At 42.3% G+C, this 26,329-nt stretch overlaps 1 protein-coding gene across 6 annotated transcripts in view; it reads right to left on the bottom strand.

The window, feature by feature from the left end:
• Positions 1 to 26,329, bottom strand: part of TEAD1 (TEA domain transcription factor 1) — a 114,817-nt gene that overhangs the window by 8,766 nt on the left and 79,722 nt on the right. The window contains exons 3-10 of one of the 6 annotated variants that reach the window (XM_072118883.1): positions 24,435 to 24,499; positions 18,548 to 18,610; positions 18,395 to 18,457; positions 11,812 to 11,964; positions 10,619 to 10,665; positions 9,726 to 9,787; positions 8,265 to 8,389; positions 2,468 to 2,641 (exon numbers count right to left, since the gene is read on the bottom strand). In XM_072118883.1, coding sequence (XP_071974984.1) covers positions 2,468 to 2,641; positions 8,265 to 8,389; positions 9,726 to 9,787; positions 10,619 to 10,665; positions 11,812 to 11,964; positions 18,395 to 18,457; positions 18,548 to 18,610; positions 24,435 to 24,499 — 752 coding nt within the window. The remainder of the gene's footprint in view (positions 1 to 2,467; positions 2,642 to 8,264; positions 8,390 to 9,725; positions 9,788 to 10,618; positions 10,666 to 11,811; positions 11,965 to 18,394; positions 18,458 to 18,547; positions 18,611 to 24,434; positions 24,500 to 26,329) is intronic. The other 5 variants (XM_072118884.1, XM_072118886.1, XM_072118888.1 and 2 more) reach the window with 5 other exon arrangements.

Below are 26,329 nucleotides of genomic sequence, written 5' to 3'. Positions count from 1 at the left end.
TGCACATAAGGACAATGGGCGCATTTATCTAGGTCCAATACTAAACATATGCGCGCGGTATGCAGGGGCAGTGGAGGGAGGCGGTGCGCAGCATGCAGACGCGGTGGTGCGCCGTATGCAGGGGCAGAGGAGGGAGGGGGTGCGCAGTATGCAGACGCGGCGTATGCAGGGGCAGAGGTGCGGAGGGAGTGCGCAGTATGCAGATGCGGTGGTGCGCCGTATACAGGGGAAGAGGTGCGGAGGGAGTGCGCAGTATGCAGACGCGGTGGTGCGCCGTATGCAGGGGCAGAGGGAGTGCGCAGTATGCAGGCGCGGTGGTGCGCCGTATGCAGGGGCAGAGGAGGGAGGGGGTGCGCAGTATGCAGACGCGGTGGTGCGCCGTATGCAGGGGCAGAGGTGCGGAGGGAGTGCGCAGTATGCAGGCGCGGTGGTGCGCCGTATGCAGGGGCAGAGGAGGGAGGGGGTGCACAGTATGCAGACGCGGTGGTGCGCCGTATGCAGGGGCAGAGGTGCGGAGGGAGTGCGCAGTATGCAGGCGCGGTGGTGCGCAGTATGCAGACGCGGTGGTGCGCCGTATGCAGGGGCAGAGGTGCGGAGGGAGTGCGCAGTATGCAGGCGCGGTGGTGCGCCGTATGCAGGGGCAGAGGTGCGGAGGAGGGAGGGGGTGCGCAGTATGCAGGCGCGGTGGTGCGCCGTATGCAGGGGCAGAGGTGCAGAGGAGGGAGGGGGTGCGCAGTATGCAGACGCGGTGGTGCGCAGTATGCAGACGTGGTGGTGCGCCGTATGCAGGGGCAGAGGTGCGGAGGGAGTGCGTAGTATGCAGACACGGTGGTGCGCCGTATGCAGGGGCAGAGGTGCGGAGGGAGTGCGCAGTATGCAGGGGCAGAGGTGCGCAAGTCAAATTGACCCAAAATATATAGTGATTTTTGCAACATAGTCAAACAACTCTGAAAAACTTCTAAGATTTGTTACAGTAAGTTAATATACAGGTGGGGACACCAACCTTTAGTGCAAGGTGTGTAGAAATCTTACAACATATATTATACACTCCTTACTTGCTTGCTTTGGAAAAGTTGCACTTATTAAATATGCATTTATGTCATATTATTTTCTATTTTTTCTTTTTTAATATGTATTATCCCAGGGAATTTTTTTAACAAAAAGTCTATATGAAATTCAAAGAATATAAATAATACAGAACATGCTGAATATAGGAGTCAGTAATGACCGGGAACATTGGTCATATACAGGCAGCCCCGGGGTTACGTACAGGATTGGGTCTGTAGGTTTGTTCTCAAGTTGAATTTGTACGCAAGTCGGAACTGTATATTTTATAATTGTATCCCCAGCCAAGTTGTTTTCGGTCCCTGTGACAATTGGATTTTAACAATGTTGAGTTGTCATAAGAACCAGGATTAATAATAAAGCTTCATTACAGACGCCTGTGATAACTGTTATAGCTGATTATTGTAGCCTAGGGCTAAAGTACAGTAATACCAACATCCAGAGGTCCGTTTGTAACTAGGGGTTGTCTGTAAGTCAAGTGTTCTTAAGGGACCGCCTGTAGCTAGAAGCAGTGGTAGTCTAACCACTGAGCAATAGAATGAATAAGAAGCTGTGCACCAATTCACCTAATATAGAAGATGCAGCACATAGAACTGCTGACAAGTCTGGGAATATATCACTTTTTTAAAATTTCATTTTATCCAGCGCATGTAAAACAACCAAAAAGTATAGAACACACCCAGAATTTTAACTCTGCATAGTGTGAACTGTGTCACACTGATAAGTTGGGGTCCTCACATACTGCTCAGCAATGACAGCTTTGGAACACTGAGACCTTACTATAGTGTGTATTGATTTTTAGCAAGTATCAAAGTGATGGTAGAATAGGATAGAAGACTGATGTGAGACAGGAAGGGAGATGGAACCCCTGTACATTGGTTTCAGTGCATTACTTCCACATTGCATGCGATATCACATCCATTGAGAGCAGCATGGTGGCTCAATGGTTAGTCTATGTTCTCTCCATGTTTGCATGGGTTTCCTCCAGGTCTTCCGGTTTCCTCCCACACTCCAAAACATACTGGTAGGTTAATTAGATTGTGAGCCACATGGGGACAAAGACCGATTTGGCAAACTCTGTGCAGCGCTGCGTAATCTGTGTGCGCTATATAAAGAATGGAATTATTATTATTATGATTATTGTTATTGATCACCTAGCCTGTGCGCTGCCCCTACTGCAACACCAAACACTTCCTGTACAATGTATGGAGGAGCAGATTACATCTTCACATGTAGTGATGAAAATGCCATGTCCTGAAGTCACAGACACGCTGCTCCATTAAGTCTGTATTGTCAGATACAACGGCAGCGGACACAGGCCAATGGGTCAGCACCACCTGGTTTTCTTGTTATAAAAGTTTGAGTTTACTTAAAGAAATACAAAAAAAGTCCTTCTACTCACCCAGAATTTCACCAAGAAAAATGCATTTTGCGGCCCTTTCCCAAAGAGTTCCTTTAAGCCCCCCTTCTTTTCAGGAAATTTGTCATAGATTTGGCGGATGTCTACAGGTTCAAGCAGCGGGTCACTGTACGAGTGATTGGCTTGTCCAATGTGCACAAAGAGGTGTTTGTTGTACTGCAAGAGATGAGAGGAAAGGTCAGTCACCAGAACACATCAGTGGTATTTATGGGAGAAGAAAACATTACAGCAGCAAAAGGAAGGACGACCGGCACATGTCAACGGGAAAGTTATATTTGTATTATTTTTTTAATCTATCTGCGCATTCTGCTTCCAGCAGTTCTTATATTGTACTATAATAGGATAACAGAAACAGGCAAGATCATAAAATCAACATCACAACACTAAGGTTTTTCTTTTACATTAAATTACATTTTCCCCTCCAACATTCCATTGAGCATCAGAAGTCTGTCACTTCCTGTTCTGTAGAGATCACTTCTCGCTATCTTAACATGCAGGATTACAAGGACATGTGCAGATTGCGCGCCAGAGAGAGAAACAGATAGGTAGATATAGATAGAAGAGAGAAATGGATATAGTGTCACGGGTGCTCCTGTGACCCATGCCCCCGGTCCCAAGCGCTCCAGTGTCCCTTTCTGTGGCGCCCGCTCCCCCCGGGTTAACTCACCTCTCCACGCTCCTGCTCCCGTCCCGGCTTCCAGGCGACCCAGCACTTGTAGATTTAAAGGGCCAGCGCACCGCTGATTGGTGCTGGCCATTTCCTGGATTAGAATAAAAGCCGGCCTCTCCCAGCATTCCCTGCCGGATTTTCGTGCCATATTCCTAAGAGAAAGCTTGTTCCCTTATCGTTTATCTGTGTATTGATCTCCAGTTGTGACCCTGGACCCATTCCTGACTCAGTCCTGACCTTCTCCGTCTCTGAACCTTTGCCGCCTTTCTTAACATCCCGTCTGCCCCAACCACGAACTTGCCTTCCAACTCTGTACCTCTCCTTAGCCTCCACCGCGGACAAAGTCGCACCTGTGGAATGACCTGGTGGCACCACGCCGCAGCAAGTCCAACCTGCTTTGCGGCGCACTCTGGTGAAAACCGGGTACCACTTAGATTCCAGTCCCAGGTGTCTGCTTATGTTATTGTCCGCGGTGGTTCAGTGGGTCCAATACTCCTGGAGCCAGAAAGATAGAGAGAAATGGATGGATAGATTGAAAAGGGAAATAGATGGACCATCCCACAGTCAATGACTATGTATTTTCAATACCAATAATTAAAACAAAGAACATTTAGAGATGTTGTTCCTTAATAGTTAACTTTATTTAAACCGGTCAAAACAAGATGGCTAAAATGATAGTCCAAAGCAGGAAAAAAAAAAATAAATTGTAAAAAATAAAAAAAGTGTGCATATTCGTATACATTTTATTTTTGAAACTATACTGGAAGCAGATTCCCCCTACCAATCAGATAAGAGTGACTATTATCCCATGTATGCGACTCTATAGACCCTGGCTAATATTAACCAAAAACAAAAACAAAAACAAATCCCCTCCAGTAGTGTGAACCGTTCTGAATCGGAGCCCTGTGGACAATTCCCAGGAATCCAGTACAAATCCTTGTGGTTTATGGATTAGATGCAGCGTGGAGCAGGGTTAGATGCATGACTGAAGCCCTAAATGAGCCATTTTCACAGCTCCTCCTCCATCTGCTGCTCCAGTGTTATAGGAAAAATCAATTGGACTTGCTTGATATGATCGTCGCTAGGAAATCCACGCTTCCTCTGGGTGTAGTAAACCTCAACACCACAGCAGATCAGATGATCGATCCGGCCTATAAATATTATATTTTATCATAATGTAAAATTGGACCAATATCATCTAAATCCGGTAAAACGATAAAAATCTGAATATACACTGTCACCAGTAGGGGGCAGCAACTACATAAGAATTTATATAGCTCCCTATAATAAACCTACATTCACCAGGCATCACCAGTTATATAGGTGGACGTATAGTAATCGTTGATCCAAGATCATGTGGACTTAAACATATTACAGGGACATAGGATGTTCCTAAATTTTCCAGGAATGAAAGGAAACAATTGTCTGTGTTATATAAAATATCACTCTGCAGTAATTATGTGTTGTAAATCAGCTAATAAGTGACTACATATGGCTGAAGGAGTCATGTGACTAATGTATGGAACATGCTAACTGCAGGAAGAGAGAGGCAGGGACCCCTAGTGGTGGATTGAAGACATGTATTACAGTTATTACATTATTACAGATTTTGCTGCAGTTATCATGGAAATTAAATAAAAACTTTTTCCTTTGGGTCAATACCAATATGAAAAACTTAAAGTATGTGCACGCATGCATGCACAAACACGCACGCGCCGTCCCTGAGTTACATACAAGATCTGTTCTTTAGGGTTTGTATGCAAGTTGAAGTCGGAACTGTTATATTGTATAATGGTAAGTACAGAAGTTTTTTTTTTTGTCCCTGCGACAAGAGGATTTTCAAACTTTTATGTCGTCATTGGAACAAGGATTAACAATTACAGACACCTTACAGCTGATCATTGCATCCTAGGACTGCATCCAGAGAGGTCCGTCTGTAACTAGGGGTCTGGGCATCCGTAAGTCGGCTGTATATTAAGTATATAATATATATGCGCGTGTGTCTGTGTAGATATGAATGTATGTATTATGTTTTTTGACAGGCATGGCCAATAGGAGGATGATGCAGGCAGCCCTGGAGTCCTTCAGAGGACCCCTGGCTGCCGATTGACATCATTGATTGCTTCTGCAGGGTGCAGATGGGTGCCGGCTCCCTCTGTAGCCACTAAGACACTTTGGTCCAAGTTTCACTGTGATGTTTAAGGGATTAAACATGTGGGATCAGAGCTTTTCTGGTTAGTGCTGATGCTGGCTGTAATCACTGCCCTATCAGAAGTAGCACCATAAACTAGCATAGTAAAAAAAACAAAAAAAAACAAAACAAAACAGGAAATAGTCATTTATGGGTTAATATGCCTATGTACATTTCTATTTTTGCAGAGTAAAATGCGTGTGGTGCTGGTCTAGTCCACAGTCTATGACTATATCAGCAGCTCCTGCTGGATGACAGGCAAATGTGTGAAAGTCTATGCTGACAGCAGGCTTAAGTAATGCCCAATGTCAGTCAGCAGCTGCAAAGCCCAGTGATGTGTGTAGCACAAAGTGAAGGAACAGCATCACCTCAGAAGGAATACATGTATATTAGGTGATATAAAGTAACACATGGGATGGAAACTAAAGTGAATGACATCTTTCAGGTGCTTTTACATGGAGAACGTTCCTATAGTTTTTGATAGGAGAAGCAGGATTATAGTTAATGGTTTCGTTGTGGTAGTTTTCCAAATGTTAACATCCACAGAATAGATTCTGAATATCAGATTGGGGGATTAGTGATAGATTCGGCATCTTTACATACAGCGCCTTTCTATGTGTAGTGGTCAGACCAGGTAACTGCAGAACAGGTCACAGCGGTCAGATCCAAGAATTGGACACAAGTTCCCAAATCTTTGGTTAGGGAATAGGTTTCCTTTATGGTACCAACAGAAAGATGATAGATATTAACCAAATAAACTCACTGAAAGACCATGATGTACATAAGGTGATTAGAGGAGGCACAAGAAAAGAAACTGCACAAGTGTCCGAGGCAGCGAGGCATGGGAGGCGATGAATAAATACATGATTCCAGGATGAGACACAACAGATCCATGACCCTGACAGACAAGGCAAGTAAAGGGGGTGTCAGATATCCCAGCCTTGCATGTGACTAATCCCACCTCTCTCAAAATAGCTGAGCATGAGTCCAGGCCATTTAAAATAGTTGTTATAAAAAGGCAGACTTATCCTACTATGGCCCTATGGTGGTCCGCAGCCTCATGCCCCCCCCCCTGGCCACTGTCTGGAGGAGGACCGACAGCTCACTTTACATGATGGCTGAGGACCAGGATTACTATGCACAGTAAGGGGGTAGCCACGCGGTTAAACCGAAAAACTGCACGTTATTAAGTTACCAACTATGGATTTAAATTGGCAAATACTGATCCGTGTGATGCACAGTGTGAACAGAGTGCAGGTTTATGTGAAGCCTGTGATGGAACCTACCAAGACGAGACACCTGCTCACACCTTCAAGGACATGGGGAGGCATCTCATATACAGGCAGTCCCCGGGTTACATACCAGATAGGGTCCGGATGTTTGTTCTTAAGTTGAATTTGTATGTAATTCGAAACTGTATATTTTATAATTATAGATCCAGACATTTGGAGTTTAAACATTTTTTACTGTAATAGGACCAAAGATTATCAATAAAGCTTCATTACAGACACCTTACAGCTGATCATTGCAGCCTGGGACTATAGTAACATCCAGAGACTTCACCAGAGGTCACAGGGGACTGTCTGTAACTAAGGGTTGTCTGTAAGTCGGGTGTCCTAAGTAGGGGACCGTCTGTATATGTTCCCCACCATCGTAATCACACCTGTGATAATAATGAGACAATCCTGATCTGAACTTATACAATCAAAACCTATGTAGCTTTCTAATAAATGCTGTCAAATCTCTCAATTCACTCTAGTCAGCCAATGATAAGATTCTCATTCCCATCCAAAAGATTGAAATTATGCACAGACCTAACACAGGACCTCAGGCAAGAGAAGCTTTGCTACAGTCATATCCAGACTAGACAATCCCCTGAGAATTCTACAGGATGATACAATGTAATAAGTGATACAAAGTGATACATTGTAATAATCTATCAGGATTGGGAAGAGGAGGAGTGTATCCAATTGTATCCAGTTACATTCTATATTTCCAGATTCTAAAAAAGTTTCAATTTTACAGAAGGCGAGCAGATATTGTGGAAAAGCTGAGGAATCTGGGCACAAAAGGGGCAGATTTATCAAGATGTCTAAAAGTCAGAATATTCTTAGTTGCCCATGACACCCAATCACAGCTCAGCTTTCATTTTAACCATGAATATTTTAAAGGGGAAGCTGTGATTGGTTGACATGGGCAACTAGGAATATTCTCACTTTGAGACCGTTTGATAAATCTGCCCTCAGAGTGTAGAATTATTACGTTGCAGAACGTTTTCATTATTTACCCTTTGTACAGCAGACTGGAAAATCCCTTTAAGGTAGAATTTGAGAAGAAGCTGTAAAGTACTGGGTTCCCCCCAGGTGACCGCGCGCTCTTTTTTTAACACCAAATTACACTAAAATTTTGGGTAGAAAGTGTTTGGCAAGTTAAACTTAAATAAACGTCCAAAAAAAAAAAACAACAACCAAAAAAAAACACGAGATGAAAAATAAAAAACCTAGACCAGTGCATAAAGCTATATCCCTCCTCGCCTCCGCATCTTTATTTTAGCTCGCTGACTGGAAAGAGTTTCTGAAACGCATTTTAAAAGAAGACAAAAAAAAAACATTGCGATGACAAGAAGAGACGTGTCAGCAGATGATGGACAGGACTCTGAGGAATGCTCCTGGAATGAGATATTCTATATGCCATCCACACTCACATACCTAAAGACAGCTCTTAGATCATGCTGCAGCTGCCGGCCCGGCCTGCCAAAAAGACAGGTGCCGCAACACAGCTTTCCCCACGCAGGAATCCGGCCTCTCAGAAAAGGAGGATGAGTCAAATAGGCGGCGTGACCCCATCTAACAGGGCACAGCAGGTAGTGGGGGGCACTCACATTATACTGAGAAATCTTGCCATATAGTTTTACTTACTGCGTCCGGGTCCCGCTGCTGTTCTAGAAATGCTGAAAACTCCACCAATCGGAGCTTGGTTGTGCCGATGGAGCGACCTTGCCATGCTGGGACTGATGAGGCCGGTGAAGCAGAGGGCTCAAACCCTGGGAGAGAGGATAAATATGTTTGGAACACATAAGCCTTATACCGCTACCAAATGTAAGGAAAAGTATAAACACGGGATGCATTCTCCTGTTGGGTGTATTCAGGGAAACAAAGTAGTATTTTCATCTGGGCAGTCACATTTAATTACTCTGATAGATATAGATATTTCTTCAATTGGATGCTATTAAAAAACTACCAGTGTGAAGATAATTCCCCATAAATGTAGCCATGTTATCCCTTGACAAAGATGGCTGTCCTTGGATACAACCACCCCAGAGGCAACATCTGGGTCAAAATCTGCAAAGAGTTTCTATGTTTTCTCCGTGTTTGTGTGGGTTTCCTCTGGGTCCTACGGTTTCCTCCCACACTCCAAAACATACTGGTAGGTTGATTAGATAGTGAGCCCCATTGGGGATAGGGACCGATCTGGCAAACTCTGTGCAGCGCTGCGTAATCTGTGTACACTTTATAAATAAAGGAATAATTATTATTAAAAAGATGGCCAGACATGTCCTGTCTGACCACCTGAATTCAGAGATGGCTGTGGGACGTGCAGTAATTCCTGGCCATTTCATATGCAAAAAAAGCAGTGGTCGTATCCAAGGACAACAATCATGTTTGTAAGGGACCATATTACTACATTTATAGGAAACGTTCAAACTGGTTTAATTTTTTTTAAATAACAAATGTTTGTATATGGTAAACGAATTTAATCAAATGTCAATGCCCAGATTATAATAGCCCTTTAAGGCCATCAGCGGTTTAAACTTTTCTGGACACAACTTTTACATGTGAACGTACTCATACTGTAACATTGTTTTTCTCCTGAATGCCTTGATACATTGGGTGCCTAATGGAGGCAGCATATGGCGGCACACAGACTTCCCCAGCATCTGTATTGGCTGAAGGACTTTCATTCTAGAGCCGACTTCCCTGTAAGGCCTGAAGCCAGAATTGCCATAACACAGTTACTTCATCCCGGATGTCAAAATGTCCAGTCACTGTGACAAGGACGGAGCGCCAGGCATCTCTCTGCTCAGCAGAAGGTTTTACCCTTGCGGCTTAATTAAATTTTCTTGGAGGCACACCTGTGCTCAGCATCCCCCCCGAGGAAACCGGGAGGAATTTAAGCTTTTCTTGAAATGACTACACTCAGAGGAAAATATTTCATCAAGAATTCTCTTCGGTACAAGTCGTGTTTACAGTCAGCGGGATTAAAAATAATCTCTGATATATGAATCAGCGGAGAATCACCCAGCGCTCTGATTATTCCACACTGACCAAACACTGATGTTCTGTTATCAGGATGGGGCGTGTGCACCGTGCAGGGATTACCTGTAAGAGGCGCTGTCACTGTTGGCTGGATGGGATACGTTTGCTGGACAAATGGTTTGACACTGAAATAAAAGCAAAAATTTGAGATTATATTAAGATACACATTTCTTGGTTTGTATAAAATGTCAAAATTTATTAGCCAAATTAAAAAAATACATTTGTAATACTTTCTGTATGGATCACAGTGTTATTCAATGATAACCTTTACTATCAGCGCAATACAACCTGATCAGTATTGGTGGTGTCAGATCAGCGGCATGAAGGTACATGACTGATAAGCCACGTGCCTGGGTGGAGCATCACATGAGCAGGGCAAAATTTAATTGAACGCCTGAACATTTTGATTATTAAAATGATATTTTCAAGCTTTAATACTTTGTGGAATGGATACAGAAAGCAAATTGGAATTTTTTTTTTTAAAGTTTGTTTACCCACATAATGTTTTCTGTACACTCAAGGATAGCTCACATCACATACACTGAGCGTACCCATAGACAGATGGATTCATCCGTCTAGCCTCGATTTGCATAGTATGTAGTATAGTATAGGAAAACCTGGATGGAAAGATGCAGCAAGATACATCTTTTCATCCTGCTCCCTCCTGCTGAGCGATGTATGCACTCAGCGGAGGCAATGGAGGACGGATGCAACTTATTGCATCCATTTCCGGCCTCTGCGTAGAGTACGCTCCGGGAGGTACGTCACTGTACATCCGTATGTTCACTTCTCTATCCACAATCCAGGGGGTAAGGGGGAAGAAACAGGACAATGTATCACAATGAACGAGTATATAGTGGGATCATGACCGTCACTTGCAAGGACACGTCGAAATTCTGCCCAGTTGGGAGACCACAATGCCCATTATTAATAGTACCGGGATGTCATGGACTTACTCTTGTGAAGAGCCTGGCTGCCCCGTCTGAAGCATTCCTGGCCAGTACTATAAAGGGGAGAAATAAAAAAGAAGAAAGGTCAAGTACTTCTTAAACTTTCTCCTTTTAGGTAATAAAATATTGCCATTTGCACTTTTTGTTGAAATCAATAGAATTCGAGTTTTCTGAATGTATAAAATATCAAACTAAAGGGTATTCAGAATAAGCCAAATATAAAAAATAAATTAATTTTCCAAATAAACTTCCTAAGACTGTGCATCTGCAACTCCAACATAGATGAAGCAAAAGATAAAAGGGGATGTGCATTTTTTTTGTATTTTCTGATGGTATATTAAATATTTTACATACAGGAGATGCGATTTGTCTGCCTCCTGAACTATGGGAACCTGCAGAGGTCATACAGACTTGGTTGGGGGGTGTTGTGGGCATGCACAATGATGCACCTAATAAGGATACAAGGTTACATTCACATACATGTTGCTTGCTCAAGGTAATCCTATGAATGATAAGCAGATGACTACAGAAAAGTGATCTTTACAGAACAGGAAGTGTCAGCAATTACTAATTTTACTGGTCAGAAGAAAGAAAACTGCTGCTTTCATTGCATTATGAGTCATTTGCTAATAATACACCCCCTTTAATTCTGCAAAGAAAAAATTTGAAATGCTACTCAATTTTTGAATGAGACCAAACATTTGAGAAGCATTGGTTCTGAACAGTGGCGTAACTTGAAGTTGATGGGTCTCTAAATTCTGTGCCAGGTCCCCCCCTGACTATAATGTATGGTTTATAGTACTAGTTCTATGGTAAAGTGACACCTTTTGGCCCCTAAGCCTCTTGGGCCCATAACGCACCCCCTGTTACCCCCCTGGTTCTGATGTAAATGTCACCAGGTGGATGGTAAGTGCAGTGCATGTGAGAAAGGATAATAAAAGGAAATAATTAGACTCCTTCTCCGCCGAGCTATTAGCATGTTCTATGGCAGTAATGTGCAAATGTTTTGTAAAAAAAAAAAAAAAAAAATTAATGAATTAACGATGTTAAAACTTTAGATTTCTCCAGCAGAGATTGTGGTAATGACATAATATTGGGGACAGCTATTACACCAGTCTTCTAATATTTTCATTACACACACAATAGACACCTAGATAGGATGTAGATGTATTGAATTATTCGGCTGTGGCGATACCCACCGCTCCATACTCACGTACCCCGGGTGCAGTGGGAAAGGCCGGACGAGGAATCCCTGGTAGTCCCAGCTTGTTGTGAATGGCGGTGGCGGAGACAATCTGAGCAGAGGACATGGCTGCCATGTGTTGTAATGCTTTGTCCTTGGCGGTTTGATCCTTCAATATAACATTTGGCATGCGGTTATTGAACTCTGTGCGGACAGTCGGTGGTTGTGCAGCTACAAGCGTGAGTATTAAAACATAAGCCTGAAGTGGGGGGGATGTTGTAATGCCAGCATGCAGATATTATAGGCAGGACCTAATGGCGGGGTCCCCTACTGACTGTATCGATACATTTTTAGGGAATCCAGCCTGATCAGTTAAAACAAGGTTGAAATGGGCAGGATATAGGACATGTAGCTGGAGACTTATGTACAAGTGTTAAACCCTGTGTAATAGATCATAGACTAGTAGCTTGTATCGTCAGTCCGGTGCGAGGTCTTCGGTCACATCCCTGGACTCCCTGTAAAGTTATACATAATATTTCTTATGTAGGATCCCAGCTAAAGCTATAGGGGCAGCACTCAACGAAGGCCTTGACGTGTCTGTATCAAGAACATAACTACACTATATGTAGGGTTCTCCCCATTGAATACTATGGCATATATCGGAGGTGGTCCGATTACCATATACCCCCAATTCAAAGAAAAGAAGTCCTAGTCACCCTGAGGAGCCATGTCCGTTCAAGTCTTTCTTTAGACAGTGTGTAGGAGATAGAGTAGAGTGAATACTGGGTACCCCCAATACTTGGGATCAGTGGGTGGGTCTCTGCGCTCAGACCACTGCTCATTAGATCTACCCTATGTCTAGACAAAAATGCCATAAAACATCTTTCAATGGGATCACTGTGAGACCAGTCCACAAAGCAATGCAACTAGTCACCAAGTGTAGCCTAAGCCTCCAGCTGGTTTTATAGCTCAGTGATGTCACTGGACCCTAATAAACTTCTGGAAACAATAGTCAGGTTTTACATTAGTCCAAAGTCCTCTATAGGTTACCTCCAGCAGAGTGAAATCCGCAGAAAACTTCTCTCAATAAGCAGAAATACTGATAAAGTCATTCTATATAGACGCTCTGACTATGACATCCCTGTGTAGCCAGGCTTGGGTGCTGTATCAGATCGTATCTTATCACAGGCTACATGTCTATACAATGTTGCGGTTAGAACCTGTAACACAAGCCCTTTAACAACCCATCAGAACATAGTCTGGCCATTTTGTACATAGTTGGCAATGCTTTATTTCACAAGGTTGTAAGCATCCAGGCAAGACATAGTCAGAGGTCATTATTAAGTCTCCTTTCCATGAAATCCAGGGATCTGCTACTCGGAGAGAGAGAGAGAGGAATGCCGGATTAAGATTCCACTGTCGCTGGAGTCACCCCTAGAATACAGTCACACTGTGGAGAAGCATGTGTTCTTGTGTCAGACGGTGCTGCGCTAGCTATAATCCCCTGTGCTGTGCCCGATGCCGGGGTCAGGACACTGGCACATGATGGCGGACACGTCTAAGCAGTCTCAGGCAGGTTGTGTACATGCAGGCGAGGCCTTCATGCTATTATTACAATCCACTGCTCCAATAAGAGGGCACCCTAGTGGCCTTAATATCTAACTTCTAGCTCCTGAGGGGGGTAAAATACAGCACAAGCCGGGAACACAAGTCAAAGCAAACAGCCAAACACTGTGCACAAGCCAGACTGGAGTCACAAGTCACGAGCTGGGTCAGTAACTTACCATATTTGTCACCTGGATACAATACAAATAGTGTGTTAAAAGGTAACAAAGAAAATAACTAAAATACCACACACACAAAAACAATTTACAAAGGACATAGAAAGCAGCTGGACAAACACAGTAACAATATTTGATTTGTAAAGCGCTACAGAATAGGAGGGCGCTATATAAATAAAGAGAATATTATTAGATCTGTTATAGTCACATGGGGCAGATTAGGTGCAGAATATTTTGGGACTGAAGTCCAGCACCATCCACGGGGTCTTTTTAGTAGTAAGTTGGGGTTCTTCATAGCTCCACTGAGATGGATTGAACAGTTGCAAAATTTTCTGCAAGCAAATCTGCTGCATGTGAACACGGTCTTAGACGAGACTGGTAGAAATGCAGAGAACAGGCTTTTTCTAAATCATAGTTTTGGGGTAGTAGATATACACTGGACTCCAGGGCATTATATCTAGTTCAGGGCTTCATAGGTAGGTAGCATTATACTCCGCCACCCTGCAGTGATCATAATACATAATCTACTGATTTATCGCTGCTCCTATAGAAGCCATCACGACTAGAGGAAACTTAATAGTACATGTCCCCTCCCGGCGCGGATGGTGACCCCTGTGGCACCCGTGTGTATAGGGGTGATGTCAGGAGAGCTCAGCTGTGCATTTCTAATAGACCTCTTTCATTGCACGTAGAAAGCAATATGGGAAATGAGTAAATGTATATAAACTGCTTTGTATACTCCTTGTAAAGAGTTAGACATTACCATGCCAGGCACAATAATACACATTACTAAATCATTACCAAAATATATGAGACAGGACACGAGGAGCAACGGGGTAAAGGGGGTCATAAATAACATAACACAGAGAAAAACAGCAAGGACGAGGACGTACACATAAGAGCTGGAACATTTTCTTAATACCTTCGGTGTAAAAACCATTAAATCCCAGTCCCACTGCGCAGACTATTACATAAAGATATTAATGGGAGTTAACCCTTCAGATTCCAGAATTAACATTCAAAAAAAGGGGAAGCTATGGGTGTCTACTGCTATAGATCAGGTTCACCTTTAAATGCATTTATCCCCAACGCAGGGCTAGTTACGTCCCCAGTCTGATCCGCAGCCATACATCTGCCGTCACATTGTCATTGTGGAGCGGGGGTATAATAATACACAAAGCGCCCCCCAGGCTCTCGGACTCACCGCCGTATTAACCAGGCTGAATTAGGTAACAAAAGGTGACTATTTCATCCCGGCAATGGCTTTGGCGTTGGGAAGAATGTACATTCAGAAGTGTCCTGACTCTCTGCCTAATGAGGAGTAATTAATCCAATCTTTTTGTGTGTGTCTCAAAAAAAAAAAAAAAATGCTGAAGACTTCATTCACATCAAAAGGAATTTTTTTTTTTTTTCAAAGCTTTCAAACCATTGCTCATTGAACAGGAAACTGAAAGAGCCGGACTATATTTAGCTTTTTTTTTCCGGAGACTAGTCATCAACATTTCTTTTGCTTGGCTACAGATTATGAATCTAGAACATTTCCAGGGGAGTCATCTGGTGCATATGTCTACTGAACAAGCAAAGAGAGGAAAGGGGGGGGGGTATAGAACAAGCCATTCATTCCTATTGCAGTTTGCCGGTGAGAAAGGGGTTAAACACGGCTATCTTTCGTCCCATCAGCCCCTTGGTCTGTTTAGTTTTGCATCATGCTCAGGCGTCCATGCAGCCGCTGCATTAGAGGTGCAACCCCATGTGTTTTATTAAGGCGAGAGGTGGATTGGAGCTTGATATCAGGACTGCAAGACTTGTTAAGAAAAAGAGAAGGCCGCATTCTGGGTTATCAAAGGGACGTGCGTCTACTATATCCCACTGCTCAGCCAGTGCAGCTACAACTCCAAGCCAGCCACCAAGCAGCAGCAGCGTGCAGCACGCCGCGCAGCACACGTGGGCACAATCCTGCAAGCCCCGCACTGCTGACAGCTGGCACAGAGGGGTTAGTATAGAGGGGCAGCACCATACACTACACTATAGGCCACAGGTGATTGTTACTACAGCTTATTACTAACCAGCACGCGCTGCAGAGTTACTCGCTTCTTAATAAGGGCAAGTCATTTTACTACTGGTGAGAGGAATCTAAAGGGTGAAGTCTGACCAAGGGGCTGCTGCGGGTTTTAAGCAATTTATCAGGAATGTAAAAAGTTCTGTAACTTTGTAACATTTACGTGTGTATTCTTCACCATGTCTAAGACTTCTATTGGCTTTCAGTTAAAGGTGAGAGACCTTACAGAGGAGGCCTGGGGTGAGGGAACTTATCGGGGTGCATTTACAGGACATATTTTGGTCTGTACAGTCCAAACAAGAGAAGCCCAGACATTAAATTTGCTTCATCTTTATCAGCTCACAAAGGGAGTGTGTTACTTTTTTGTTAATCTGTTATTGTGAGCCAAAGCCAGATACGGGGACTGTGCAGAGATCAGGAGGAATAGATGGATCTGCTCCTCTTCTGGTTTGGGCTCACAGTCCGGCCACATTCACACAATGCTGTATGCAGCACATGGCAAGTGCATCATGTCTCCCAGCCTGCATATGCAAGTAGCATTGTTTTGTCTTCTAAAAATCTACCATTAAAATCCATCGTAATAAACCAGGGACACTTACTCATAATTCCAGGGACTGTGGTAATTATCTAATATTTGTTATCCGCGGCCTCCCTTCTAAAATCAACTTTTAAAATTATTCTAATGAGCCTTAAGGGCTCTGGGGGCGTTACTAGAGCTCCTCCGTGCTCTCTCCTCACAGGCTCTCTCAACACTGCCCCCCTCCCTATGCCTGCTGTATACTCATAGCAGCAGCACACAGTGTGAGGGGGAAGTGCTGGGGTAGCAGGAGGAGGGTGATAATATAACAGCACCTGAAAAAGCACAGAGGGGCTCTGGTAGAAAATAACAGCATGTAAAAAAAAAAAAAGAACTGAGGGGCTCTGGTAAAATCCCCCTCATCCCTCCTGCTAATTAGCATAATTTTTTAAGTTGATTTTAGAATGGAGGCGGCCATGGATAACAAATATAAGAAGATTAGCAGCGTGACGGTGCCTGGATCTATGAGTAATGTCCCTGGTTTATCAGGATGGATTTTGATGGTAGATTTCTTTAAAAGGGGTTCTCCAGTCATAGCAAGTTAGGCCCTATCCCCACGGATCTCAAGAGTGGGAGTCCGTTGTACCCCTGTGGTGCTCCAGATGACAGAAACAGCCAGTCACGCATGCGCCGACTGCTAGGTTCATCTCTATAGCCTGTACTCTGCAATCTTTGTCAGCGTCATAGAGACAAAGTCGAATGCAATGGGGTTCCAATTGGAGCCTTTCTCAAGATTTGTGGGGGTCGCATCACTGAGCCCCCCACGTTCAGTAAGTGAATAGGGACTCACTTGCTACGACTGGAGAACTCCTTTAAGGATGGCAAAACACGTGTTGCTACAAGCATTTGGGGATAGATGCATGTGTTTGTGAAGGGGCAACCACTGATGTACTTGATGCGCTTGAATTGTGTTTTGAAACGCACTTCATGTGAAGGTAGACTTAAAGGGGTGTTCCCATTTCAGCAAAAACATGCGATTCTTTGTGTAATGGAAAGTTATACAATTTACTTTCTGTATCCATTCCTCACGGTTTTCTAGATCTCTGCTTGCTGTCATTCTATAGGAAGCTTCTATGTTTGCTTCCAGGGGACAGAAATCTGACTGTGGTCACATGTGTACGGCTCGTTATTTCAGAGAATGATCAGAGCTGTGGGATATATAACGAGCCGTGCACCTGTGTGACCACGGTCAGATTTCTGTCCACTGAAAGTCAACATAGAAGCTTCCTATAGAATCACAGCAAGCAGAGATCTAGAAAACCACAAGGAATTGATACAGAAAGTAAATTGGAAAAATTTATCATTTTTCATCATGCAAACAATAACAATAATTTGCCGAAATGAGAATACCCCTTTAACCTAATAATTGAGCCTGGCCCTTAACTGTACAGGTAAGGGTGGTGGCACACGTGGCGTTTTGAACCTGTTTTTGGTCCGTTTTTAGGCACTCCGTTAAAAAAGGCATCCGTTTTTTAAAAACGCCTCCGTTTTTTATTGCGCAAATTCAGAAAACCTGTCAAAAACGCATGCATTTTCAAAAAGTGCATGCGTTTTTAACGGATTGCTTAAAAACGGACCAAAAACAGTTTCAAAACGCCATGTGTGGCATGACCCTAAGAGTGGTATAAACATCTCATGTAAATGCACCATTCAGTCCTGACCAACAGAGACGTGAACAGAGGTTTGGGTTCCTAATCAGGCATCTTAAATAGGGTGAAGAATTGTTACATTGTTGCAATAATGATGCACTTTACAGAAGCAATTGTGGGAGTTGATTCCCTAATTTTATGGTGTCGCTTAAAAGCCAAGAAACTTTTTCCTATTTTATTTCGCCTTTGAAACTTTTGCTAGTTAAAAAAAAAAGTTAAGAGATATTCTAATAAAAAATTGAAGTTTCGTTTAGTCTGTCCTAAGGTGGGACTGGTATCGGCAGACAGGCGAGAGGTGCGACTCCTCTCCGATATCTCTGGGCAGACGTGCAGCGAGGTGTCTGTAGAGGATATTCTCGGTGACTGCTTGCAGAGGAATAGCAGAGCGGGTATTAAGAAATGTAAACAGCTCTCACATGCAGCAGGAAAACTAGGTTACAAGGATGGCAGCACAAAGCATTCACCGGTCACCATGGGAAACAGGAAGTGAGATGCAAAAGCAACCACAAGCCCAAAAGCAGAGAAGCGCATACCTTCAGCTTGGAATGAAAATCACGAGATTTCCTTCTGGCAAGAACCTGAATGTGACTAGACACCTGCAGGGTAGGGGGAGGGAGGAAAACAAAGGAAAAAAGCCTGTAACCATGGAGATGAAAAGCCCCTACAACTGGGCAAGCCAGACGTACCTTAATGGCGGCTTGGATTTCTCGAACTTTCTTTCTTGCTAAGACCTGTATGTGACTAGACACCTACGGGGTTCAGATTTAAAAAAATATAAATAAAAAAAAAAAATTTGTATATAACTTTCTATATTTTTTTTGTAGGTTTATGGTGTTTTTTTTTTTGTTTTTTTTTTTAAGGGGGGGTCGTGCAAACCCAGGCAATAGCAAGCGGGTGGCACTAAAAAATGAGAGCAAATAAAAAATGAAAAAATTTTGCAAAAAAAAAAAAAGAATAATAATAAAAAAGGAAATGTAAAAAAAAAAAAGTTAAAAAATAAATATATATATAATAAGTTATATAAGTTAAAAAAAAAAAAAAAAGGTTTAAGTATATTTTTAGGGGTTGTGCAAGCCCGGGTTGTAGTAAGGTAGTGGAACTAAAAAAAGGGGAGCAAGAATAAAATTTAAATTTTACAAAAAAAAAAAAAAATTTTTTTTAAAAATATTATAATAAAAAAAGAGAAAAATGCACTGGCAATAAAAATCATTGGGTTTTATTGATTTCTAGAGTTAAGAGGAAAAAAAAATAAAAGTTTAAAATAAACATTATTTTGGGAACATTAACCTGCCTTAGATAAGTCATACGACAATTATAAATAAAATATGTTTGATTATTTAGGAGATAAAAAAAAACTTGGTAAAATATAAAGCATTGGGCAGGTTACGTAGGACCTAAATAAAACCTCCGAGCAGTGTTGTGTTTTTCTGATCCGCCTGAGATAAAACTTTACAACTTTTTTTGTAAATAAATCTCTAAAACAAAACTAAAAACAGACAATAAAATTCTATTGACAAATAAACCCCTGTTCACATTTCTGCAGTTTTCTATAGACATACAGAGCAGGGATACTTTTCATTTAACCACAAATTATTATTAATAATCTTTACTAAGAGAGACTTTTCCGGGAAGAGCAGAACTTGCCCCACATAATCCATTGTAACGGAGCACAATCCGGGCTTTCTCTGGGATACTAATTGATTGGATTGGCGGCCGGTAGTCCAGGAGCTGCGCTCTGTGCTGACTCATCAGAGGCTTTTCTTGTGGCTCCTGTCACATTCTATGCGTGCCAATGTAAGGGGGCTATTGTATGCTGACGACAAGCCCCTGTAAACAAGAGACGTCTCAGGGGGGCTCCAGCTGCCAGCAGGTAAAGCTGAATGTTAATTAACACGGTTAAAGTCAAAGTGATTTTTTTTTTTTAGGTCATGTTTACACAGGGGGTCGCTTTTCTAGCCTACAGCTCCATAAAATGATTTGCAGGATCTCCGAGTGCTGGCATACTGGGCCAGAAGATTAATTTACATCAAAAAGAGGAAATCTATTAAAGATCGCAGCTCTTTATCAGGGTCTATAGATAAGCCAGTGTGACTGATACATTCTCCCTGTGTGGCTGCTGCTGTTTTACTGGCTTCTTATTGCTACATTTGTAACATTGTCCATTATGGTCAATTTGACTTAAAAGTATAACTATGTAACAATCATCATTATATAATCCCGCTGATCTTTGCTACAAGCATCACACATATAATGAACATCTATAGCTCAGTGACCCGTATCCTCCCGTTACATTTTCATCACATTGTTTGTTGAACAAGTTATTGAGTTGCCGGTAATTTATTACATAATATGAGATGAGCAGAAATCACAAACTGAAACAGATTCACACAGGGATCACTATCAGATAAGTAATCTATGTACACAGTGACTGCACCAGCAGCAGAATAGTGAGTGCAGCTCTGGGGTATAATACAGGATGTAACTCAGGATCAGTACAGGATAAGTAATGTCATGTATGTACACAGTGACTGCACCAGCAGCAGAATAGTGAGTGCAGCTCTGCAGTATAATACAGGATGTAACTCAGGATCAGTACAGGATAAGTAATGTCATGTATGTACACACTGACTGCACCAGCAGCAGAATAGTGAGTGCAGCTCTGGGGTATAATACAGGGTGTAACTCAGGATCAGTACAGGATAAGTAATGTCATGTATGTACACAGTGACTGCACCAGCAGCAGAATAGTGAGTGCAGCTCTGGAGTATAATACAGGGTGTAACTCAGGATCAGTACAGGATAAGTAATGTCATGTATGTACACAGTGACTGCACCAGCAGCAGAATAGTGAGTGCAGCTCTGGAGTATAATACAGGATGTAACTCAGGATCAGTACAGGATAAGTAATGTCATGTATGTACACAGTGACTGCACCAGCAGCAGAATAGTGAGTGCAGTTCTGGGGTATAATACAGAATGTAACTCAGCATCAGTACAGGATAAGTAATGTCATGTATGTACACAGTGACTGCACCAGCAGCAGAATAGTGAGTGCAGCTCTGGGGTATAATACAGGATGTAACTCAGGATCAGTACAGGATAAGTAATGTCATGTATGTACACAGTGACTGCACCACCAGCAGAATAGTGAGTGCAGTTCTGGGGTATAATACAGAATGTAACTCAGCATCAGTACAGGATAAGTAATGTCATGTATGTACACAGTGACTGCACCTGCAGCAGAATAGTGAGTGCAGCTCTGGGGTATAATACAGGATGTAACTCAGGATCAGTACAGGATAAGTAATGGCATGTATGTACACAGTGACTGCACCAGCAGCAGAATAGTGAGTGCAGCTCTGGGGTATAATACAGGATGTAACTCAGGATCAGTACAGGATAAGTAATGTCATGTATGTACACAGTGACTGCACCAGCAGCAGAATAGTGAGTGCAGCTCTGGGGTATAATACAGGATGTAACTCAGGATCAGTACAGGATAAGTAATGTCATGTATGTACACAGTGACTGCACCAGCAGCAGAATAGTGAGTGCAGCTCTGGGGTATAATACAGGATGTAACTCAGGATCAGTACAGGATAAGTAATGTCATGTATGTACACAGTGACTGCACCAGCAGAATGGTGAGTGCAGCTCTGGGGTATAATACAAAATGTAACTCAGGATCAGTACAGGATAAGTAATGTCATGTATGTACACAGTGACTGCACCAGCAGCAGAATAGTGAGTGCAGCTCTGGAGTATAACACACAATAAGTAATGTTATACATACCTATGTATTTATGTATACATGTCATATTTTACAAAGCAAAACGAATCCCCCTATGTATGAGATCAAGCCTGACCAAATTTGTTCTTGTTTTATGTGAAAATCAACAGTAGATTTCTAATAGATATTAAATGGTATAGACACATGGACTACGACAAGGGTTGTGTTTTGTAGCTGGAAGGATAATAATCCAAAAGGACTATTGTGAAATGACATGGAATGCAAGAAATTCTATAAGTAAAATGAATACGGCTTTGGAGAATTTTTTTTTTTTTTGGGAAACCCCCAGCACCTTTACATTGACAGGTAGCGCATAAGGCAAGGGGGTAAAAGATTTTGCCAACATACAAATGCCTAGAGAACCCAACCACAAGGCTGAGAACTCACAAAAAAAAATATAGTTTCATATTGTATTTAAATAATTCATCAGAATCACTGATCTGTGTGTTATAGATTATCAGTGACTAAACACATTGAGAAGGATTTAAAACTTCACTTTGATGGACCATGTGCCAGGATAGCGATAGGGCGATGACTGCATAAAGTCATGAAAAAACACAAGAGTTATAAGAGGTAATGAGTTTGGGGACTGGGAGACCTGGGGTGTGTGAAGACAAGGATGATGTAATCGCTGTCCTCCCTGCCAGACAGAATAATCAATTGCTGCACCATCCTACCATATCAATTCCTGTCTTACAGGTACACACTGACAAAGTCAAATTGAGAATCATTTTTGGGTGAATCTACCTGCTCTGACACCGTGCACACAGAGGCCCAGATTTATCAATAGTGAGGCAAATACATGTGCAGTTTACATCATGAATGTGCAGGATTCAGCAGGTTACCGAATACTGGCACCGGATCTTCATTACTCTGCTCAGGAAGTGTCACCAACTTATTTCTTTAGGTGCACTTCTAATATACATTGTTGGACACAATTCTGTATTAAATGTGTCAAAAACTCTGACCAAGTGCAAAATCGGAAAGAAAACTTGTGCGGCCACATCTGGGCCAGTGTATTTTTATGTACATCTGTAGATAATGCAGTAGGATTTGGGAGGTGATAGTAGATGATAATCCCTGAGCGGTGACCCGCTTAAGGCTAATTTCCAGACTGACATTCATTTAATTGGCAGTAGTGGGAGGAGTCTTCATGTGATGCATTAGGGGTGGGGGTGGGTTTCGTCTTGAACCTGTGTGTCATATATACCAGCTGTTCTCTCCTTTTTACCCACCACTATGGCAGGTCCTTATGATCAACACCACCTCCATTATACATTATGCTGAGAACAGTAGTCCCCTGGTTGCCTTGTTATTTGCCCTTACCCTAAGTTAACATGGCCCCTGCAGAAACCTGACTTCCACGGCTATTAGAGGTCATAACTGGGCGGAGCATCAGCATAGTATATGCTGAGTGGACGGGACCAATGCCCGTTTAATTATTGGCCAGAGTAACCTAGCTCCTCCCTCCATTTCCACATCTGTGTGGTTGAACGTGGCTTCCTTGTGGTATTCATCTGGGTGTCTGATCTTTTAAAGGGCTACATCACATTGTTACTGTATATGTATTTCACTAATGATGATCACTGAGCTGTACTACTGGTGTCATTATATAATCATTACATAGTTATCACCAATGTACATACACAAATCACTGCAACTAGGAAATGATGTAAAAACCCTGTACTGATGAGGTCACATCCTATACATTTCAGTCTCTTACCATCATATCACCTGACAAAGGTTCCTCATTAGGAAGTGAAATGTTGCTTTCCTTGATTCTATTTAATATAATATATAAATGTATATGTATATAGAGAGACAGAGACGGATAGATATCACAGTAACTTTTCGAATCTTATCAGTGTGAATCCTATTCAGCTGTGGTGACTGCTCTATCCCATACTCTATATAATACATTGTAGCGCTGTAATGTAACATCCATCTTTCTATGCCAATAATGAGCCAATTAGCATTGTATACTCTGTATATATACATTTTTTTTTGATGGCTCAATGTAGCAATAACAATACTAAAAGCCACTTTAATCTGGTTCTTTCGATTAATCCCATAATAACGCACAACCACAAGCATTCACTTTCATCAATTCTTACAAAGAATTACATTTCATAAATTGTATAAGCCAACAAGTGTCCTGAGTGCATAGGAAGAATCCGGCTACTTATAGAGAGCGGCTGCACTGTCCTGTATGGCATCTATAGTGCAGCGTTAGAAGTCCAGCATCTCTGTTCATATCTTCTTTGCAGCAGCCAAGTTTTGGGTTAAATATAGTCTCTACATTCCATAAAGAGTTATACATCACAAATATAAGACTAAGGAAGGCCGAATGGGGGATAAGTCAATTTCTATTTGCCATTACAGGCTGGAGTCATCCTGACCGTATAAGAGGAATGGGAAGAGACTGGCTGTAGTGTTCTTACATGGACTCGGTAACAGAAGGGATGAAATCTCCCTGTCCCCCTTGATGGACAACATGGAAAAACCGCCAGAGACATTTACATCCTTATATGTGACCGAATCCAGCTGCTGCACAAATATAATCGCTAGAAGATTGGAGTGTCTGCCCTTTAAGCAGATTTATTTTAGAATTTGGCAATAGGTGAAATGTTTCGTCCCGGGAGCCGGTCATGCACGTTTGTGAGAGAAGCCACTTGTGGCAGAACATGATCAATTTTCATGCATTTCATCCGAGCTGATAAATCTCACAATTTCTCAGCCGTCGCCATGTCACAATTAGAGTATAAAAGAATCAAGCGAATTACCTGCTTCCTGGTCCGCGTCTTCCCTGTCCGTAACTTGATGTATCGCGCTATCAATTCATTCCTACCTGAAATAACCAATAGAGAAGTCATTATGTAGCAGATTTTATGCTAAATACGCATCGTATGTTGTGGGGATTCATCGCCTAAACGTCTGATAATCTTGTAATTGTGAGCTGCACATTAGAGCAGATATGAACAATGTATTCATACACATTCTATGACACTGTCCTATTACTGACTATAGGACTATCATCAAGAAAATGTAGAATAGAAGCAGTGGTCTATAATTTGTGGCACAACACAGCTTGTAGATATTTGTACAAGCTGTTTGTAGGGGACCACAGTTTGCAGACAAGCAAGCAAAAAAATGAGCTGTTGCAAGTTAAATGAGAAGGTAATTTATTCACCCCAAAAGGAAGTTTAAGCACCACATCACTTTACAATATTCTGCTATTAAGCCCATGGTTAAAGGAAACCTACCATTTGATTTGATGCATTATGAAGCAAACACACCTTGAGAATGTTGCAGCTACACTGATGCAGGAACATATCTTGGTTTATTCCCTGAGCTGAGTGGTTTTGCTGAAAAAACAATTATAACATTCAGGACCTTGGGAAAGCTGGGTCAGGCTGGCTGCCTAGATCAACACATTACACATGGTAGCTTGTAATTACAAATGGAGGTTAGTCAAGACATGACTAATCAACCTAAGCTGGATCACTTATACACAGCAGCTGGGGGATGGTGCAGCAATTGATTATTCTGTCTGGCAGGGAGGACAGCGATTACATCGTCCTCTCAAGCAGAGAAAAACTCAGGTGCTAGGGGAAGCCTGAACCAAGCGCTGAAGGAGCCATGGAAGGGGCAGAGCTTCATTATCATAATGTTATATCTGTTTTATCAGCAAAACCACTCAGCTCAGGGATTAACCAAGATATGATCCTGCATCAGTGTAGCTACAGCATTCTCATGGTATGTTTGCTTCATAATGCAGGTTTCCTTTAAAGGGTCCGGGTCAGGTTGGCTGCACCCAGACTTCCCATAAGTTGCAAGAAAGAGTCCATGTTCACTGAAATAAGTGCAAAATTTGGCTAAATTCTGTACAGTATGCCGACGTAAACCTTGGCACAAATACACAAGTTGTGACGAATGAGGCTGGAATATCATGTTATACATAAAGCTTACATACAATTCATTATCTATTCACACAATGCAGTTTCAGTTTTACACCTCTGCTCTTGCAATTTAACGTAGCAACCAAATGAATAATTGCATCCTCTGAAACAATGTTGCAATAGAGCAAGCAAAGCGATCATAATAGATAAACCATATGCATGCTGTATAATAACGGGGTGCAGATTTAATCCGCTTCCCACGCACACCACATATCCTTGTATGAACCCAAGCAGGTGATCTAGGTTGTTACTTAGAGGGAGGGGATGCATTATAGATCCCAGCTATTACATGGCGGGCAGGATGTCAGGGATTGTTGTCCCGCTCAGCGCCGCTCACCTGTGACTTTGTGTGTAAACATCTACGCGTCTACCTGGAATGCCGAGAATTTCTTGTCACCTTAGAGAGTAAATAGGGAAGGAGTTCACAGACATAACAAGCTCTGCTATCCAGCAACATATCTAGGGATTGCAGAATGACTGAAAACTCCCATGGTACATAGTACAATCATTGATCTGCAGCCCGGTGTAACACCATACACAATTACATAACACAGCTCCAGTGCAAACACTAATAATCAATCAAAGCCAGCACAACGCCTTGCATAACTGTGCACACTCCTACCGGGACACCTGGAATAAACAGCATTATTATCATTTACAGAGCCATCACAGAATCACATTTCAATCCACTTTCAATGGAGAACTAGACAATAATGTAT

Source organism: Engystomops pustulosus, chromosome 7, assembly GCF_040894005.1.
Source record: "Engystomops pustulosus chromosome 7, aEngPut4.maternal, whole genome shotgun sequence".
Lineage (NCBI taxonomy): Eukaryota > Metazoa > Chordata > Amphibia > Anura > Leptodactylidae > Engystomops > Engystomops pustulosus.
This window is presented reverse-complemented; position numbering and strand designations above follow the sequence as displayed.